At 46.7% G+C, this 13,401-nt stretch overlaps 2 protein-coding genes across 2 annotated transcripts in view; one reads left to right on the top strand and one right to left on the bottom strand.

The window, feature by feature from the left end:
- The window catches only part of EIF2AK1 (eukaryotic translation initiation factor 2 alpha kinase 1), a 41,185-nt gene that overhangs the window by 15,693 nt on the left and 12,091 nt on the right, over positions 1–13,401 (top strand). Inside the window, exons 9-11 of the mRNA XM_066273369.1 lie at positions 17–341; positions 2,816–2,927; positions 6,686–6,786. Of these exons, the coding sequence (XP_066129466.1) occupies positions 17–341; positions 2,816–2,927; positions 6,686–6,786 (538 nt within the window). The remainder of the gene's footprint in view (positions 1–16; positions 342–2,815; positions 2,928–6,685; positions 6,787–13,401) is intronic.
- ANKRD61 (ankyrin repeat domain 61) lies at positions 7,403–12,488 on the bottom strand. The gene is made up of 3 exons (XM_066273778.1): positions 12,214–12,488; positions 10,771–10,865; positions 7,403–8,390 (listed from the first exon to the last, which is right to left on the bottom strand). The coding sequence occupies exons 1-3, from the start codon at positions 12,439–12,441 to the stop codon at positions 7,403–7,405; spliced, it is 1,311 nt and encodes a 436-aa protein (XP_066129875.1). The 5' UTR covers positions 12,442–12,488.

Genomic DNA, 13,401 nt, shown 5'->3' with positions numbered 1-13,401 from the left:
GTTTTTTTTCCTCCAGAGATCAACATGATGTTAAAAACGATGAAAGTAACAGCTCATCCATTATTTTTGCCGAGTCTACCTCAGAAAAAGAAGAATCCTTAGGAGAACCTGGCATTGAAAATCAGGAAAACAGATTGGTGAACTACACAACCAATTTAGTCATAAGAGACGACAGTGAATTAGAATCATCCATTGAGCTCCAAGAAAATGGCCTGGCTGAGTTGTCTTCCAGATCAGCTGTTGAGAAACAGCGGCCGCTTAAGCTTAATTCAGACTTAGGGAATTTCACATCCACTGGGGAATCTTCTGAAGAAAACTTGAACTTGGTGGGACAGACAGAGGTAGATTCCTTTCCCAGAACCTCCCGATTTCCTGTTGGGATTGGATATGGCCTCCCCTCTTCCTCCGCTGAGTTCCTGCCGGGCACGCCTCCCTCTCTCCGCACTAGCCCTCCCACCCTGAGAGGTCTCTTCTTTCCGTGGTCCCCTGTATTTGGTCTCCCCTCTCTCACGTACTTAACTCATTTTTTTCTGGGTCATTCTTTCCTCTAGATCAGTGATCCCCAACCCTTTTTGGTCCATGGACCGGTTTAATGTCAGAAAATATTTTCACGGACCTGCCTTTAGGGTGGGACGGCTAAATGTATCACGTGACCGAGACAAGCGTCAAGAGTGAGTCTTAGACGGATGTAACAGAGGGAATCTGGTCATTTTTTAAAAATGAAACATCGTTCAAACTTAAATATAAATAAAACGGAAATAATGTAAGTTATTTATTCTTTCTCTGCGGACCTGTACCAAATGGCCCACGGACTGGTACCGGTCCGCGGCCCGGGGGTTGGGGACCACTGCTCTAGATACTCTCATTGACATGCCCTGGAGTGGGAGGTGTCGTGTACTCTGTTTCTGTTGTGTTAGCATCGCACTGTAAATACGTATTTATGTGGAAAGATATTCTACATTTGGAGCATAGCTTTAAAGAGAGTCCAAGTAGGATTACCAGGTTGGTTTTCAGGAGACTTTTGTTGATGGTTACACAGACCTGCTGGGGAGTCTCCCATGTACTCTCACCAAGTATCAAGTAGTATGTTAAAAAACACTTGAATAGGCCCTGGCCGGTTGGCTCAGCGGTAGATCGTCGGCCTGGCATGCGGGGGACCCGGGTTCAATTCCCGGCCAGGGCACACAGGAGAAGCGCCCATTTGCTTCTCCACCCCCAGCCCCCTCCTTCCTCTCTGTCTCTCTCTTCCCCTCCCGCAGCCAAGGCTCCATTGGAGCAAAGATGGCCCGGGCGCTGGGGATGGCTCCTTGGCCTCTGCCCCAGGCGCTGGAGTGGCTCTGGTCGCGGCAGAGCGACGCCCCCTGGTGGGCAGAGCATCGCCCCCTGGTGGGCAGAGCGTCGCCCCTGGTGGGCGTGCTGGGTGGATCCCGTTCGGGCGCATGCAGGAATCTGTCTGACTGTCTCTCCCCGTTTCCAGCTTCGGAAAAATACAAAAACAAAACAAAACAAAACAAAAAAACACTTGAACATTAACAGGGTCTGCGCATAACTGGTCAGATCCGGTTACAAGACTGTATACACGTGCAGAATTAACTCCTGTCAGGAATATGTGGCCATGTACGTGTGTTTCTTTCTTTTTATTTTTTATTTTTATGTTTCTTTTATTGATTTGAGAAAGAGAGAAAGCCGGGGATGGGGGAGAAGTAGGAAGCATCATTTCATAGTTGCTTCTTACATGTGCCTTGAGCAGGCAAGCCTAGGATTTTGAACTGGTGACCTCAGCATTCCAGGTTGATGCTTTATCCACAGAGCCACCACAGGTCAGGGACATGTGTTGTTTTTGTGTTTGTTTTTTATGAAACATGTAACTTGGAATAGGTTCACTTGGATACAGAGGAGTTAGATTTGAGGGACTTTTAATCAGAATAGCTTTCTTTCTCTGTAATAAGTGTGGAAAATTTTCCTGATGCCTAAACCAATGGGCTGCAGTGAACTCCATTGTTGCTTACCTTTTCTGGGGTAAGTTATTGCTGTGTACAATCTGAAGTCATCCAAAGTGCGTCTATACTGTGGGATTATACACAGTAACTGAATACCATACAGCCATTTTTTTATTTTATTTTATTTTATTTTTTACAGAGACAGAGAGTCAGAGTGAGAGTGAGGGATAGAAAGGGACAGACAGACAGGAACAGAGAGATGAGAAGCATCAATCATTAGTTTTTTGTTGTGTATTGAGATACCTTAGTTGTTCATTGATTGCTTTCTCATATGTGCCTTGACCGCGGGCCTTCAGCAGACCGAATAACCCCTTGCTCGAGCCAGCGACCTTGGATCCAAGCTGGCGAGCTTTTTGCTCAAGCCAGATGAGCCCATGCTCAAACTGGCAACCTTGGGGTCTCGAACCTGGGTCTTCCGCATCCCAGTCTGACGCTCTATCCACTGCGCCACCCCCTGGTCAGGCCATACAGCCATTTTTTGACACTTGCTTAGCTTTCAAAACTGTTTTATGTAGTGAGCAGACCAGACGGTTTCAGTGCCTGTGCCACATTGGAGAGCTTCTGCCTTTTGACGCATGCCTGACTCCAGCAGCCATATCCCTGTCATTTGGATTATGACACACAGTGTTAAATATTGCTTTCCTTCACCTCTTTCACTAGACTTTGGGCCTCTTGGGCAGGCCTGTGTCTGTCACCTCTGTTCTCGTCACTGAGGCTAGTGCTTGGCCCAGAGTAGGCAAGTGAGTCCTTGTTGGCTAACTGAATGAAGAGTGTCGGTCAAGCAGAGATGGGAGCCAGTGTCCTGTCGCCCCTAGGTGCAGTACCACCTGATGCTGCACATCCAGATGCAGCTGTGTGAGCTCTCCCTGTGGGACTGGATCGTGGAGAGAAACCGGCGGGGCCGGGAGTGTGTGGACGAGTCTGCGTGTAAGTACCCCGTGGGTCTGTAAGTGCGGGACTGGGTCGTGCAGAGAAACCGGCGGGGCCGGGAGTGTGTGGACGAGTCTGCGTGTAAGTACCCCGTGGGTCTGTAAGTGCGGGACTGGGTCGTGCAGAGAAACCGGCGGGGCCGGGAGTGTGTGGACGAGTCTGCATGTAAGTACCCCGTGGGTCTGTAAGTGCGGGACTGGGTCGTGCAGAGAAACCGGCGGGGCCGGGAGTGTGTGGACGAGTCTGCGTGTAAGTACCCCGTGGGTCTGTAAGTGCGGGACTGGGTCGTGCAGAGAAACCGGCGGGGCCGGGAGTGTGTGGACGAGTCTGCGTGTAAGTACCCCGTGGGTCTGTAAGTGCGGGACTGGGTCGTGCAGAGAAACCGGCGGGGCCGGGAGTGTGTGGACGAGTCTGCGTATAAGTACCCCGTGGGTCTGTAAGTGCGGGACTGGGTCATGGAGAGAAACCGGCGGGGCCGGGAGTGTGTGGACGAGTCTGCGTGTAAGTACCCCGTGGGTCTGTAAGTGTGGGTCTCCAGATGCTTTAGAGGGGGGGTATCACCTTTTTTAAACCAAAGAAACAATTTTGCCAACATTTTTCAAAAGCAAGTAAGTGAAGTTAATTTTCTCTGTGATACATAGTTTGTTGACATTGAAGCAGTAATGTGCTAGAATTTAGGTAAATGATTTTTTTTTTCCAGAGACAGAGTCAGAGAGAGGGATAGATATGAACAGACAGACAGGAAGGGAGAGAAATGAGTTTTTCAATCATCAGTTTTTCGTTGTGACACCTTAGTTGTTCATTGATTGCTTTCTCATATGTGCCTTGATCGTGGCGCTATAGCAGATTGTGTAACCCCTTGCTCAAGCCAGCGACCTTGGGTCTAAGCTGGTGAGCTTTGCTCAAACCAGATGAGCCCGTGCTCAAGCTGGCGACCTCGGGGTCTTGAACCTGGGTCTTCCACATCCCAGTCCGACGCTCTGTCCACTGCGCGACTGCCTGGTTAGGCTAGGTAAATGATTTTTGGTAGAAAAGATGTTCTTAAATTTTTTAAGGAAACAGTTGTTTTATTATTTTTTTAACCTGAAAATGTGGTGCTCTTACAAAAATAAACCTTTACAGAAGCTTTTTTAGGAAGGCATGTGGTCAAAAGTTTGTGTTCCTCAAGGTCCCAGTCGCCTTCCCTCCCCTGCAATTGCATTTCCTCTTGAAATATTGTCAGGTTGGTATTTTCAAAATATTATAACAGTGATTCTCAGCTTGGGCTGCACATTTGAATCACTTGGGGAACTTTAAAAAGATGTCATAAAAGAAAACTTTACAGTAAAGAGAGCTGACAAATACCACCTCAATGATTAAGGCTAACGTCAACAGTGATAACTTATGTTGATAGTTTGTCCCCTTGATAAGATATGATGAGAGGACACTGTATCTCTGGTCTCTCTCCCCAAACCAGTAGCCCCAGTCGAATCATGAGAAAAACATCAGACAAATCCCAACCAAGGGGTATTCTACAAAATGCCCTGCTAGTACTTCTCGAAATTCTCAAGGTTATCGTAAACATGAACATTCTGAGAGACTATCACAGACCACAGGAGCTTCAGGAGACATGACAACTAGATGTACTATGGTGTCCTGGTTAGGACCCCGGAACAGAAATAGGACATCAGGTTAAAAGCATGGAAATCTGAATAAACTGTGGGCTTGTATCAATATTGGTGCATTAATTATACCATATTGAAAAGCCCTTCTTAAATTTCTACCCAGGCAGGAGGTTTGTCACTTCAGGGTGAGGAGAGTCATAGGAGAGGCACTTACAGTGGAATCATTGCTTATACACGTGTGTGTTCATATGCACATCCCTATGTTGTACGCTAGGTAGTGTAAATGAAAGTTTTATTAATATGCAGTGTTCTTTTCTTGAAGGTCAGTAATGGGTTGGTGTTTTGTTTTGTTTTTTAGGTGAGGAGGGGAGATAGTGAGATAGACTCACATGTACCTCGGCTTGGATCCACAGGGCAATCCCTGTCTTGGGCCAATGCTTAAATCAGCTGACTTATTTTTAGTGCCTGAGGCTGATGTGCTTGGACCAACCAAGCTATCCTCAGCACCTGGGGATACCAGTTGAGCCACTAGCCACAAGATGGGAAGAGGGAGAAAAGGGAGAGCGGGAAGGGGAGAGAAGCAGATGGTTGTTTCCCCTGTGTGCCCTGACTGGGAATCAAACCCGGGATGTCCATACACCAGGCTGATGCTCTATCCACTGAGCAGACCAGCCAGGGCCTAGGTTGATGTTTTTTTTTGTTTGTTTGTTTTTTTCCATTTTTCCGAAGCTGGAAACGGGGAGGCAGTTAGACAGACTCCCACATGCGCCCGACCAGGATCCACCCGACATACCCATCAGGGGGTGATGCTTTGCCCCTCTGGGGCATCGCTCTGTTGCATCCAGAGTCATTCTAGCGCCTGAGGCAGAGGCCACAGAGCGATCCCCAGCGCCCGGGCCATCTTTGCTCCAATGGAGCCTTGGCTGCGGGAGGGGAAGAGAGAGACAGAGAGGAAGGAGAGGGGGAGGGGTGGAGAAGCAAATGGGCGCCTCTCCTGTGTGCCCTGGCCGGGAATCGAACCTGGAACTCCTGCACGCCAGGCCGACGCTCTACCGCTGAGCCAACCGGCCAGGGCCTAGGTTGATGTTTTAAAATGACTAAATGCAGAAGAGCTAGTGAGTTTTACTGTATTACTAAACTTGGCTAGAAAACCTCAGGATTTTATCTTTCTCAATTTTTATTTGGTTTTAGTCCTATAAATCTGTGTACCTTCTAAATTCACATACTCTGCCCTCATATTAACAGGTGATTTAAAAAATTTTTTTCCATGTACTTCATTTGTTGTTTTTTTTTTTTTTAAGATTTTGATGGATTTTAGAGAGAAGAGAGGTGGGGTGGAAGAGCAGGAAGCATAGTTGCTTCTCATATGTGACCCAACCAGGCAAGCCAGGGGCCTTTAACTGGCAACCTCAACATTCCAGGTTGATGTCCTATCCACTATGCCACCACAGGCCAGGCTTGGTCATTTTTGGAAATATGTATTCCAAATCTTCCAGATGATGAAGCTCACCCTGTGGGCTAACATAATTTCTCTTTCTTCCTCCTCCATTACTTGTAATAGGATCTTCCATCCACAGTGGGCTAGGATACCATGTATTAGCATCAAACTCGAGGATGTCAGGGGTCAGGGGACTTAAATATGATTTAATCTAGCCAACTGGTGACTGAGAACTGTGTGTTAGGTAATGACCACAGGGCTCTGAGGGAAACAAGAGGACTCTCTTGTGACAGTCCCTGACGGTTGGTACTAGTCTGCGATGGCTTCTTCACTAGCCAGGGAGCCTCCCTGTTCATTTCTAGGCTTAAACCATTTGTGGAGTGTTGACGTTGATGAAAATGTAAATGTTGTGCAGGTGTCAGAAGTTAATGTATTTAGAACTATAGTATTTAGTTGCCTAACCTGTGTGGCCCAGTGGATCAAGTGTTGACCTGGAATGCTGAGGTCACAGGTTCAAAACCCCAGGCTTGCCTGGTCAAGGCACATACGAGTTGATGCTTTGCGTTCCTCCCCCCACCCCCTCCTTTCTCTCTTTTCTCTTTCTAAAATCAATAAATAAAATCTTAAAAAAGAAACTACAGTTAACATTTAGATGTTAATGAGTAAAAAAATAAGAAAGAAATAACACTTTTTTTTTTTTTTTTTAATTTTAGGTCCTTATGTTATGGCCAGTGTTGCAACAAAAATTTTTCAAGAACTGGTGGAAGGTGTATTTTACATACATAACATGGGAATTGTGCACAGAGACCTGAAGGTAAGTGGAGAGGACGAAGCTGTTGGAAGCTTCTTATCTGGGGTGACTTGGTGTCAGTGCCTTGAATTAAATGCAGTTAGGTCCCTACTGCATTTACTTAGAAGGGTATTCATTACTTTCATGTAAATCATTGTTTTATAGGTCCAGAATGTGAAAACTTTAGATTGAATTTAAAGTAGTAAACTTTGGACATTCGAATATTCTGTTTCTTCTTTAGGTAGTAAATGTACTCTGAGTACTACTGTAATTGATGATAGTGTATTTAATGCTGACATATATTCATCTGTTATTTCAAACTTAGAGGTGAAAATTTGTTTCTATAATTATCTTAATGGAAATATAACAGGAAATTTTGTTTTGCTGTTTTCAGAATCTGTAATGACTTTATATTTTTATCCATAAAACTATCAAGAAAAAAAAGTATATCTATTTCTTTGGCTAAGAGTTTTAAATTAATTTGCTAACATTTTGGGCAAAAAGTAAATTATGGAAAAGGCATTTAAAAGAATATTTAGTTAACATGCAAATGATTTTATTTTTTGAAGAGTTTAAGAACCAGTAGTTTGTATGTTAAGGATTTTCTGGGTATGTGTCTAGCCAGAAACTGTGATTGGAGTTACTGAGGTGGGTAGCACTGTGACACTCTGAGGTCTAATCTCAAGAGGCAAGCCAGGTCACAATGCCCGTATACAGAACTCCACACCCTCTCCGGGAGAAGGCTTTTCACGTGTTGCTTGTACTTCTCACCATAAATACTTCTGATGTTTCTTTTACAGATATCTTCTAGGGATAGGGGGGTTTGAGACAGCTTTATTAGGGACTCCCTTAAGAGATGGAATTCTGGTAGCATGATTGCTTCAGGTAGAATTCCCTGGTTATTCATCAGTCTCAACGGGTAAGAGCGGCAGAGCAACTTGGCAAGAAGTGCTGTGTCTCTTACGTTAGAACTTCGCTGGAGGTACATGTGTATGGGAGATTCCCCGTTTCTTGTCAAGATGTTCATGTTGGCTTCAAATTCTAGCAGGAGATTGATGACTGTCGCTCTGCCTGCGAAACACGCCTCGTGGATAGCTGTGTGGCCTTTGTGGTCCTGGGCGTTGACTCGGGCTCCGTGAGTCAGCAGCAGACGGATGCAGCTCAGCCCCGCTGCCAGCACGCGGCCCGCTTTGCTGGTCACAGTGTCCACCGCCAGCTTCAGGGCCGTGGTCCCCGTGGAAGGGATAGCACAGTTGATGTTTGCTCCACAGGCGATGAGTGTCTCCATCATCTCCTCGTTCAGTACTTTTGCAGCCATGTGCAGGGGCGTCATGCTGGATTCATTCATTGCATTGACCTGGGCACCGTTTTTGGCTAAAATGGAGACAGCTGGGTAGGTCCCGAATCTTACGGCCAGGTGGAGGGGTAAATGCTGGTGTCTGTTGCCCACCTTAGCGTTGACTTGCGCTCCGTGCTCACACAGAATGCGGAGACACGTCAGGGCACTGTTCTGAATGTCTGTCATGAGCATCTGGATGCTGGTGAGGGTCCCTGGCTTTGCCAGCACAGCAGAGATGATTGGCCAGTGCAGTAGTACCAGGTGCAGCGTGGTGAGGCCCAGTGTGTTCCTGGAATAGGGAGTGGGCACTGGTTACACCAGGGTCACAGGAATAGCTACGTGGAGAATTAGTGCTCAACGAAGCGACATTTATTATAATTAGTTTGAAGAAGTATTTCTAAACCTGCATTGCTGTTGAATTTTGCAGGATGTCACAGTGTTTTGGGGGGTATGGGGCGATGTGTGTCAGTGTATGGAGGGCTCAGCTGCCTCTGGCAGCTTGTTTTTACTCTGTTACTCCTGCGAGGGCTGTGGCCTCGCTAAGGCTGTGTCTCAGTTATTTTATACCCGAGCTCCTCACAGTGCTGAACTGAGTTAGCAGCCAGTCAGAAAAATACTTTTTCTTTCTCTCTCTCTCTCTCTCTCTCTCTCTCTCTTTCTTTCTGAGAAAAAGAGACAGAAAGGGAGAAAGACTCATACTTTTGGCACCTTAGTTGTCCAGTGATTGCTTTTTTTTTTTTTTTTTTTTTTACAGGGATAGAGAGAGAGAGAGAGAGAGAGGGAGGGAGGGATATATAGGGACAGACAGACAGGAACGGAGAGAGATGAGAAGCATCAATCATCAGTTTTTCGTTGAGACACCTTAGTTGTTCATTCATTGCTTTCTCATATGTGCCTTGACCGCGGGCCTTCAGCAGACCGAGTAACCTCTTGCTCAAGCCAGTGACCTTGGGTTCAAGCTGGTGAGCTTTTTGCTCAAACCAGATGAGCCCACGCTCAAGCTGGCGACCTCGAGGTCTTGAACCTGGGTCCTCTACATCCCAGTCCGACACTCTATCCACTGCGCCACCACCTGGTCAGGCCAGTGATTGCTTTCTCATATGTGCCTTGACTAGGGGGCCCCAGCCGAGCCGGTGAATCCTTGCTCAAGCCAGCAACCATGCGGTCATTTCGATGATCCCACATTCAAGCCAATGACCCCGTGCTCAAGCTGGCGACCTCGGGGTTTCCTAAGTGTCCCAGGTTGTCACTCCACCTACTGTGCCACCACCAGGTCAGGCCATTCAGTAAAATTATGTGGACCTGAGTGTGATGTGGTGTTGCCGTAGAAGTGTGCCACAGGGGGCCAGCACTCCTGTGGACTCAGTGGCTCTGCGCCTGCTCCTGTACTGGACACTTTTCCTCGTGTGTAGGTGGGGTAGGTGATGGGGTGACTCTGGGGACCCACACTCAGTCTGTGGTTAGCGAAGTCTGTCCATCTTCATTCCCGCTTCTGCCCAGGTGGAATGTGTGTTTTACAGCCTGGCCCTCGTCAACTCCTTTTCTGAAATCTCTCAGGGTTCCCTCCAAGATTCCTTTGTTTTGTCTGAGAAAGGGAAGGATTATTATACACATCTGACTGCTCACCGCATGTAGAAAGTGGTTTTCAGTTCACATGTATTGATTCAGTGGGAGGCCCTGGGCGAGGGCTCTAGTGAAACAGCCGGCAGTCCCACCCCCAGGCCTCACGGAGTAGCGTGGGAGACAAACCTAGATCAATGTGCAGGTGGCAGAGTGCTAGAGGGTCTGGTCCGGGGATGGCCTATGGCCGAGAGGTGGGAAGCACGGGACCCCCAGAGGAGAATGGGTGAATCTGTAGAGCTCTGGTGAGTCCTTGAAAAACTGTGAGAGACCTGCCAGGCTGGTGGGCTGCTCGGAGTGGAGGGTCAGGTCAGGTGGGCTCAACTGGAGCGCGGTAAGGATTTGGGGTTATCTTTAATGTGGGGGAAGAAGTTCTGTTATTTCTCTACCATGTGTTCTTCCATTCATTCAGGTGGTATTTATTGGGTACTTACTAAAGTGTCAGGCATTGGTTTAGGTGGTGCAGATGTACTGATGAGCAAGAGAAACTTCTCTTTCATGAAATGGGCCTTCTAATGGAGGGTGATAAAGAAGAAAATCAGTTATCTGTTTACATTTTCCATATCTGACAGGTTTTTGAACTCCCCGAGTGCTGGGAGTAGGACTTAAAGCCGCTTCCACAGCACCACTGCTGGGCGCTCAGTGCTCAGGACAGGCTGGTTTGTGCTTCACATTTCCCCACTTTCTCAGAGTATCTCGTCTAATCAGTAAAGAAGTCGGTTCATTCAAAACATAACTCCTAGTCCACAGCTTCTGAAGAATGCATGAGTCCAGACATGACTGGGAAAACTAACATCTAAATCACACATATTTTTTTTTGCACCATTTTAAAAAAACATTTAGTTTAGAAAGAGAGAGAGAGAGAGAAAGAATGAGAAAGAGAAAGAGGAGAGGAGCAGGAGGCATCTCCCATATGTGCCTTGACCGGGCAAGCCCAGGGTTTCGAACTGGCGACCTCAGCATTCCAGTTCGACTCGTTATCCCCTGCTCCACCACAGGTCAGGCACATACATTCATATATAGAAATGGTCGCCTGTTGAGTTACTTACCTTACTTCTGGGTCAGCACCATGCTCTAACAAACACTGCAAACTTTCTGCCCTTCCGTATTCAGCTGCCAGGTGAATGGGGATGATGAGCTGGGTCTGTTTCGGGGGAAAATAGCAGAGTATGTTACAAGTAGACTGTGGAGTTGCCGCGACCAGAGCCACTCTAGCGCCTGGGGCAGAGGCCAAGGAGCCATCCCCAGCGCCCGGGCCATCTTTGCTCCAATGGAGCCTTGGCTGCGGGAGGGGAAGAGAGAGACAGAGAGGAAGGAGGGGGGGTGGAGAAGCAAATGGGCGCTTCTCCTATGTGCCCTGGCTGGGAATCGAACCCGGGTTCCCTGCACGCCAGGCCGACGCCCTACCACTGAACCAGCTGGCCAGGGCCAGGTTTTTTCCTTTTAATTGATTGATTTGAGAGAGAGAGAGAGGAAGCGGGGGTGGGGGGCGGAGAGAGAAAGAGGCATTTATTTGTTTAGTATGTGCTTTGACTGGGGATCGAACCTATGTCCTTGGTGTTTCAGGACGATGCTCTCACTGACTCAGCTAACTGGCCAGGGTCAGTTTTGTGTTTTTTAGTTTTGCCAAAGTCATAGTATCAGTAGTAGAACCTCTACTTTCAGGGTTTCAGAGATAATGCAGCAAATGTTCTATGACTAGCAGCACAGGTTATGCCGGTTCTTCAAATATATATATTTAAGTAGTGGTTTTACCACATGAACTATAAGATAAGACAGCAGGGTACAGGAGAGGATCGCTTTTTTTTTTTTTAAAGACTTTATTCATTTTAGAGAGGAGAGAAGGAGGGGAGAGAGAGAGAAGAGGGGAAGAGCAGGAAGCATCAACTCCCATATGTATCTTGACCAGGTAATCCCAGGGTTTTGAACCGGCAACCTCAGCATTTCCAGGTCGATGCTTTATCCACTGCGTCACCACAGGTCAGGCTGAGGATCGCTTTTGAAAATAATTAATTATGAATGAAATAATCGCCCTGGCTAGATGGCTCAGTTGGTTGGAGCATCGTCCTGAAGTGCAGAGGTTGCTGATTCAGTTCCCGGTCAGGGCACATACAGGAGCAGATCTATGTTCCTGTCTTTCCCCCCCTTCCTTTCTTGCTAAAATCAGTAAGTAAAAGTTCTAAAAGAACGTTATAATTACTGTATAAATATTTAGAAAATGGAAACGTATATTTAAAAATGGGAAGAAATAATTCCATTACACAGACATCTAGTCATTGGTGTTTGAGAGGATGATGTTAATGTCCCTCTGACCAGGCACGCTCTGGGGGATGTCACGCTGCTGGGATGTGGAGTGTCCGGGGACGTGCGGTCCCACCTCGGGCACGGTGAGGTCACCAGGAGGTTCACTGAGTTCACAAGAACTCCGTGGTGTTCCTTCTGAAGCATCACCTGACTCTTTTTTTCTAAAACGATGGAGCAGAAAAGGGTACCTGGGTTAGAGGCCGTCTTAGATTGGTGGAGGTGCGTCTGATCTTCAGGGGCTGATTGACGGGGTGGCGGCGCAGCAGTGCCTGGATGGTCATGCGGTCCTCTTTCATTATGGCTTTGTAGAACTTGCTGTGGAGCTCTGCAGATGAGCCCGAGCCCTTGTCCTTGTCCGGTGACGTGGCCTCATCAGGGTCTGGCTCCCCTCTGCTTCTCTTGACGGTGTTTCCCATGAGAAACTCTTAAGAGCGAGAACTTCAGAGGTCAGGGAAAACTTGTTACGGAATTGGTCAGTGTCAGTGTCTTTATGATTCCTTCAGTTCTGTTCTAGAACTATTCTAGAATTGTTGAGAACCATATCCGTGAACATGATGTATTTTTATTAGAGCCAAACTTTTTCAAACTTTGGTCCTATACCATATGGTGTCAAGTATAAGCACTGTTTTAGGACTTGACTTGATCACAAAAACATCCAAATTGTCATCTTACATGTAAGAGTCTATTTTCTCTTTCCATTCAGCTATGGATAAAGAAAACTAATAAAGCTAAAACAGATTTATACATTAAAATAAAACTTGACTTTTAACCTAAATATTTAAATTTAGTGACCCCTCCACCACACAGGTGCAGTGTGTCACTGGTGCAGGAGTAGTTTCATTGGGGGCTTTTTGGGTCTGTGTCTGTGGTGGTTTCTTATATAGAGCTGAGGGTGTGTCTTTATAGTGGGACCTTGTCGTTTCCTACCCTGGTTAACAGGATTACCTGGGAGCTTTAAAAAATAAAAAATTTTCATAAAAGAAAATTGAAGTTTGACTTGGACAATTTTTAAAAGCTTTTTGGATGATTCTGGTGTCCAGTTAAGTTTGGGGAGCACTTGTGTGCAAGCATGCTCTACATTAGTGGTTCTCAAACTTGGAATGCCCCAGGAATTTTGATTTTATTGGTTTGTAGAATGATGTGGACATTGAGGTTTTTTGTTTTGTTTTGTTTTAAAGCTCCCTGGTAACTATAATGTACAGACAATTTTAAGGCCCACTGCTCTGATTTTTTTTTTTTTTTCATCTTTTTTTTTTTTTTTTTCATTTCTCTGAAGCTGGAAACAGGGAGAGACAGTCAGACAGACTCCCGCATGTGCCCGACCGGGATCCACCCGGCACGCCCACCAGGGGCGACGCTCTGCCCACCAGGGGGCG

Source organism: Saccopteryx bilineata, chromosome 4 (assembly GCF_036850765.1).
Source record: "Saccopteryx bilineata isolate mSacBil1 chromosome 4, mSacBil1_pri_phased_curated, whole genome shotgun sequence".
In the NCBI taxonomy this organism is placed as follows: domain Eukaryota; kingdom Metazoa; phylum Chordata; class Mammalia; order Chiroptera; family Emballonuridae; genus Saccopteryx; species Saccopteryx bilineata.
The sequence above is the reverse complement of the archived record's forward strand: the minus strand, read 5'-3'. Positions and strand labels throughout refer to the sequence as shown.

Coding starts and splice junctions, on each gene's coding strand:
- ANKRD61 (XM_066273778.1), bottom strand. CDS start 12,441: ATGGGAAACACCGTCAAGAGAAGCAGAGGGGAGCCAGACCCTGATGAG. Junction 10,866..12,213: donor TAAGACGGCCTCTAACCCAG/GTACCCTTTTCT, acceptor CCCCCGAAACAG/ACCCAGCTCATCATCCCCAT. Junction 8,391..10,770: donor GGTGCTGACCCAGAAGTAAG/GTAAGTAACTCA, acceptor TCCCTATTCCAG/GAACACACTGGGCCTCACCA.